This window comes from Salvia hispanica, chromosome 3 (genome assembly GCF_023119035.1).
Source record: "Salvia hispanica cultivar TCC Black 2014 chromosome 3, UniMelb_Shisp_WGS_1.0, whole genome shotgun sequence".
Classification (NCBI taxonomy): Eukaryota; Viridiplantae; Streptophyta; class Magnoliopsida; order Lamiales; family Lamiaceae; genus Salvia; species Salvia hispanica.
In genome coordinates, this window is record NC_062967.1 from 22,207,523 (window position 1) to 22,213,748 (window position 6,226).

Here is a 6,226-nt window from a genome sequence, read left to right on the forward strand (position 1 = left end):
ATCTATATATTTGTCTTAGAAAAAGAATCATGACAAAAATAAAGATAAAGTTAGTGAATAATAAAATGTACTAGTAAAAAATAAAGAAAAGTAAAAAAAAAAAAGTTTTGTATCCCACATTCGAAAAAAATGAATGAATGATCTAAACATATAGTAATAAAGAAAATACTTCAACATATTTTGTTCCACGTTGAAAGTAAAACACAAAATATTTAAGGATGTTTATATAAAAGAGAAACAACCAAGAATGATTTCTTAGAATTCATAGGCCCAACAAATAAATACGGGCTATTATAAATATTGGCTATTATAAAATTCTTGTATTTATCCTTGTATTTATTTATTTGTGAAAATTTTGAAAATTGATTTTAAATAAAATTAATTTTTATAAATAATAAATATTTATTTTTAAAATTTATTTGAACCGCCTGTTCAACCATTGAACCAGCGGTTCCTGTTTCTTAAAATGTTGAACTTGAACCGAACCGTATGCGGTAACCGCCGGTCCGGTTCGGTTTGTGCACTTCTACTAGAAACTGTACTATGCGTTTTCAAATGGGCCTTAGTTCATTCTCTAGCCCATAACATTGGACCCGCATGAATAGCAATTGGCGCAAAATAATTGAAAATCACCCGCCCCGCCATATCCATTTGTGATATTTCAAAATGAAATTAAGAATATTTTGAAGAAATAATTCTAGGGTTCATATCCCCCGATTTGATTTTAATCTTCCTCGAATTCTCCCCAATGGAGCCTTGCTCCCAGGTACGGTTTGATCAGTTAATTTCGATTTATGTTTAAATTTCATTTCCAGTCCCCTAATCCTGAAACAATTGATCCTACTGAATTCAAGTGGGAAGTTCCACGTTCTGCGATTCCTGTTCCTGTGTAGAATTTTATTCGTCGTAACTCCAATTGTGTGTTTCTGCAGTGTCCTTGTATCGATGGAGAAAATGGAGACGGAGTTCAAGGTTATGGTACAGAAGAACCAGAGGAACGTGCTTCCTCTTCATACCCGGATCTTCTAATTGAGTCTATCAATGTGCTGAAAACTGCTCAGGAAGCACTAGAAAATGGTTGGCCATGTTTTCTTTCCTCTTTGCTTCGTATATTTTACGATTTTTCATCAATATTCAGCTCATGAACTAGTAGTTTGGGGTTTCACAACAACGATCATTGAATAGGTGTTGACATTTTAGCTTTGGAAATAGTAGTTGACAACAAATTCTCTAGATTTCTACTTGCTTTTGAAATTACTGTGGATTGCTTGAAGATATTCTGCAATGCTGATCTATCTTATAAGTTATAAGATTGGATTGGAAATTTGGAACAATTGTTATCATTTGAACAAGAAGTTGAAACTATATTCTCTAGCTTTTCCACCTCACTATTTAATTGCTGTCAAACTATGTACAATGTTTACAGTAAATACTTTTGACTTTTGATTTATTTACAAGATTGATTGGTATTTTGTTTGCTGTGCATCTATTCAGAAGTGCTAAAGTTCAAGGAAATCAGCCAACCTACTTCTGTGAAATATATTACTTTGGACGCGCATCCTGAGTTTACAGATGCTGGAGCCAAATTTCGTGAAACAAGCTTCGTGCAGTTGCCAACTAGTGAAGGTATACCACCTGATTCTCCCCGGACATTACTCTCCAAGTTGATGGAAATCGAAAACACAGATGAACAACGAGAACTTGAGAATCTGTTTGTGCAAAGGATTGAAGCAGAAGTTGAGTATGTCCTAATATCAAAAATGGTTCAGAACCATAGGTATGGAACATTTGCAGAGCAGTGCCAAATGTTATACAAATCCGGAGATAAAACTACAACATTTAAGAAAGATTCTTGGAAGATGGTAAACTTTGAAAGCACTGCTAGTGCTGATGAAACACTGAAGCTACAGAAGAGGGTGTGTGTGCACACTTTGTATTTTTCTTTGCAGTTATTCTTGTTGCTTCTGATTTTGGGAGTCCTTATCTTCCAATTTTCTCCAAATTACATTGAGTCCGTTCCCACATGATTTTAAGGCGAGCTCACCTTATATGTCCAGTATTCCTTTTCTTTGGCGAGCTCATTTGTAGATGAATGTCGAGTAGCAGCTCTTGATTTTTTTGGATTGTAGAATAGCTCATCCGCTGCATTCATTTGCAATGCTATATGCACTATCCAAATGAAGGTGGTTCACTGGTGATGCCATGGCCTTAGAGAATTGCTTGGTAAGTGTTCCTATCTATTCTCCTTCGAAGTGCGCTTCTCATTTATCTCTTGGTATATACTGCACTAGGCTTTTTGGATGATTTTTGTCTTTGAAACGCAGAGATGGAAGGGAAGGGAAGACAAGTTTGGACCTCAAATGCCCATTGAAATACCAACTCAGAAAGTTATCACAAACATTGATATGTTTTTTTCTCTATAGATGTGGAGGCAGGGGGAATGAAACACTCAAGCTTAACTATGCGGTCGCTCAAATTGTTGCATAATTTTTGTGTCGATTTCAAACAAGTAGATGAAATTTGTTTTAAATGATAGTAGTTTTGTATGTTTTGCATTCATTTTTCTGAAACGTGGATTTGCATAGAGCATAAACTTCTAAGACTAAGACACCATTTTGCAATGTAGTATTGGGTAATAGCCGCGAATTTCATGAGCTTATTGCATTTTTCACATTTTCCCCGTAAACTTAAATTGGTTGTTAAAATTATTAACTTTGATGGACCCTCCCAATTTCTTAACCCGACCCGACTTGACTACTTATATCCGGTGAAATTTGATAAACCTGACATACTGCTAAATCAGCATGTACTCACTAGATTTTGCAACCTATGTTATTTTCAAGTGACTAAACTATGTGACAAAATTGATAATTTGCCTTTAACATAATTATATTAAAAAAATATAGGTCAATATTTACTTAGATCCACATGAGTCCACATAAGATTAAATAGATATGTCACATATACGTGAGACTTGATCATTGCCGGAAAACCGGACGCTCTATCAAAATTTATGATTTGAGCAACCAATTTTAAAGTTTATAGAAAAATCTGAAAATGCCTAAGTTCATGATATTATCAGGAAAATCGTAAAGGGCCTAATTTCAGTGTGACTATCACATGGTTATTACAAACTAGAGCGGACAACATCACTGATTTGCAGCTGAACCGGTCCCTTTTTTAAAACACTAGTAGATAGCCTAGTAATACTAGCAGACGTGTCGCATTTCCTACCAAAAACCACTATATGAGATTTATCATAAAGTATAATCCAAAACACTAATTGCATTTGAACTCAAAGCCCTAGATTGAAAATGAATATTGCTACTACTCCCTACCGTCCCACAGTAGGAGTCACTCTTATTGTGGACACAGATTATAAGAAATGCAAAGAATAGTAGTAGATTGAAAAAATTAGTGGAATATAAGACCTATTTTTTTATATTAATTTTATAATAAAATATGAGTGAAGTGAGTTAATGGAATGTGGGATCTACTAAATATTTATGGTAAAAAAGAAGTGTGACTCTTATTGTGGGGCGACAATATCAAAGTGTGACTCTTATCGTTGAACGGAAGGAGTATAAAATTAGAAATGGAACTAGAAATATGGGTAGGGATTACAATGGGATGTGATTTCAATCATATCTTGCTAGGCCCAGCCCATATCAAAATTTGATTGTTTTTTTTTTTGGCTCATTAATCGTATCTAAAGTTAAATTTTGGGTCAGATCCTTAAGATCTGCCGGTCCTGGGATCTAGATCCGAGTTTTTTATAAAACGAACCACTTAATTGAGTTAAATTCTACAAGTTCAATGTGATAATCTACAGATTCATATGCTTATTTGGTTTATTATGTTCCTAATTCTATAAAAGAATAATTAAAGGCTCCTTTTAGTCAAAAAGAAAACATAAGTAAGGCCGTTTTCTACGTAGCCCCTTGTATGTTTCTTTTTCATGCTTATCCTACGAAAATATTTAGGTCAATGGCTATGTTTGGGCTCTAACATGCTGACGTTAATTAAATCATATAGGATAATTTCTAATTAATCCCGCATTTTTAAAAATAACTAGTTATATCTTTGAAAATATTTCAATTATTCTATTAATTTGGATTTCGGAGAAAGTGTGTATAACATGAAAGCCGAAATTAACCTCTATATATCTGATAATTAGTAATTTACAACATTAACATGGAAAATTATTTATGATCTTAATTGTAATTCTATTTATCAAGTTTGTTTAATTTAGTTCTACATCAAAATTTTCACCCATAAAACTTGATTCTCACCTTTCCTTTACGTTCTCTCAATTCAACTCGATAAATATGTTTTAGCGGGGATTAATTAGATATGTGATGCCAAAATATTGAAGATGATAAATACGATAATACAGACATTTTAATATATTTAAAAAGTAAATTAACAGTGTGGTCATAAATTAAAAAATACCAAAATGAGGGAATAAAGTAGTATAAACTATTAGGCTTATATATAATTCAAAAAATGCTTATTATAACCTCTACATGCAAATCATTTTTGTAACAGTCGTAAACCTTGATAGAAATATGTATTCACCAAACATCTCTGTTTCTCAAGTCGAATCCATGGTACAAGAATTAGCTAGAAGTCATCTCCTATTTACTGTGTTTTCTCACCCACAAAATAAAAAATTGAAATAAAATAAAAAATGGAAAAATAACACCACACTTACTACTACATTATTTTTGTTCCTAACGGAAATCGTTACGAATTTTGGTGTCTGTATCGGCTATGTCAAAAATAATGGAATCTAGGTGGGCTCAGTTTATCTCAAGCCAGCCAGTAGCCATAGGTGCATTGTCTACTCTGAAAATTTAGAGGATTTGATTTGGAATTATTCTTATTTTCTGTTAAACATGTAAGATATTTAATTCATGCTGATGTTGAAAGATTTGTTTTATTAGAAAAGAATTAGACACATATCATGGTTCATACCCTCTATAGTACTATAGTTTTTAGATTAATTACATTCTATACTGAATAAATGGATGTCAACAAATTCCTTCCACTTTTCTATAAATTAATCAATGAGTTCAAAAGATAGTGTAGACTGTAGAGTAGAGAACCCAAGTTCCACATACGTTTAAATAAACAATGATTCAATAAATGAAGAATGTTGATTCCAAGTGGATTACTATAGTATTATTGAGATTTGAGAACGCCACAAACCACCACCTTTTTAGCAAGAATTTAATGATTTCAGAGTTGTGTAATTCTTAAAATAATGATTACTGCTGCGAAATATCAAATGTAAATCATGGTTGGCCACAAAATTCAAACTTATCCAAGTATTTATCACACTGTTATATGACGTGAAGTTTCCATTGTTAAGACCCTAATAATTCACTTTTTTGGTGTAACACCTTACATAATAAGGTCCGTTTGGTTATGTGGAGTTTGGCGTAGTGCAATCATTTTATGAAAATATTTTACTATCTTTGCGCATAACATTGGTGTTTAATTCAGCAATCTATATTATATTACATGGAGGAATTTGCTTGCAATTAAAGTCAAGACTCCACATTTTAAAAACCGAGAAAAAATTGGTAAAAAATACATGGATAGTTATTGCACGCGGACCTGTTAATAAATACCAACCCTTATAGATGCAACATGGTACTACGGTACTATTTAAAATTTAAATGGTTCGGTACTAAAATTGATTGATTGTGCGAATAGCATGCTAAATTTAGAAGGTTATAAATAAAAAATATACTCCTTTTGTTCTATAGTAATAGAGTCGTTTCTTTTTGCACACGATTTAAGAAAAATTGTGTTAAGTGAGTTAAGCAAATGAAGAATAAAGTAGAAAATTAAAAAGGTAGAGAGATGAAGAGCGAATAAAGTAAAAGAGAGTAAAGTAAGTGAGCAGAAATGTGTTGACTTTTACAAAAAAGGAAAATGACTCGCTACTTTGGAACGCACCAAAATGACAAAATAACTCTGCTACTATGGAATGAAGGGAATATAATTTAATAAAATTCTAACTCAATTAGTTTTTATCATATAAGTGTAACCTGTGTAAAACTGACCCAGAAACTAATATAGCCGGTCCAATCGACATCCCTGGCAAGTGCAATTATTATCTATTGTTCCAGCTTGTGTGATAGTTCAACGATAATCCTGGTAAACAAATATCTATATAGTTCAATTATAATAATGTAAATATATGAATTTTGAGTTT

General features: G+C 32.5%; 1 protein-coding gene across 2 annotated transcripts; it reads left to right on the forward strand.

Annotated features, from left to right (window-relative positions):
• Nucleotides 1–640: 640 nt before the first annotated feature.
• Nucleotides 641–2,559, forward strand: LOC125215611. 2 transcript variants are annotated; one of them, XM_048117077.1, is made up of 5 exons: nucleotides 641–766; nucleotides 933–1,077; nucleotides 1,495–1,916; nucleotides 2,058–2,223; nucleotides 2,325–2,559. In XM_048117077.1, exons 1-4 carry the CDS (start codon nucleotides 749–751, stop codon nucleotides 2,127–2,129), a joined length of 657 nt encoding a protein of 218 aa, XP_047973034.1. In that variant the 5' UTR covers nucleotides 641–748; the 3' UTR covers nucleotides 2,130–2,223; nucleotides 2,325–2,559. The 2 variants fall into 2 exon arrangements, with proteins under 2 accessions (XP_047973034.1, XP_047973033.1); XM_048117076.1 differs by having other exon boundaries at nucleotides 1,495–2,223.
• Nucleotides 2,560–6,226: the final 3,667 nt, after the last annotated feature.

Excerpts from the sequence above, each read along its gene's own strand:
- LOC125215611 (XM_048117076.1), top strand. Across the intron at positions 1,078-1,494 it reads TCAGGAAGCACTAGAAAATG|AAGTGCTAAAGTTCAAGGAA; the intron begins GTTGGCCATGTT and ends GCATCTATTCAG.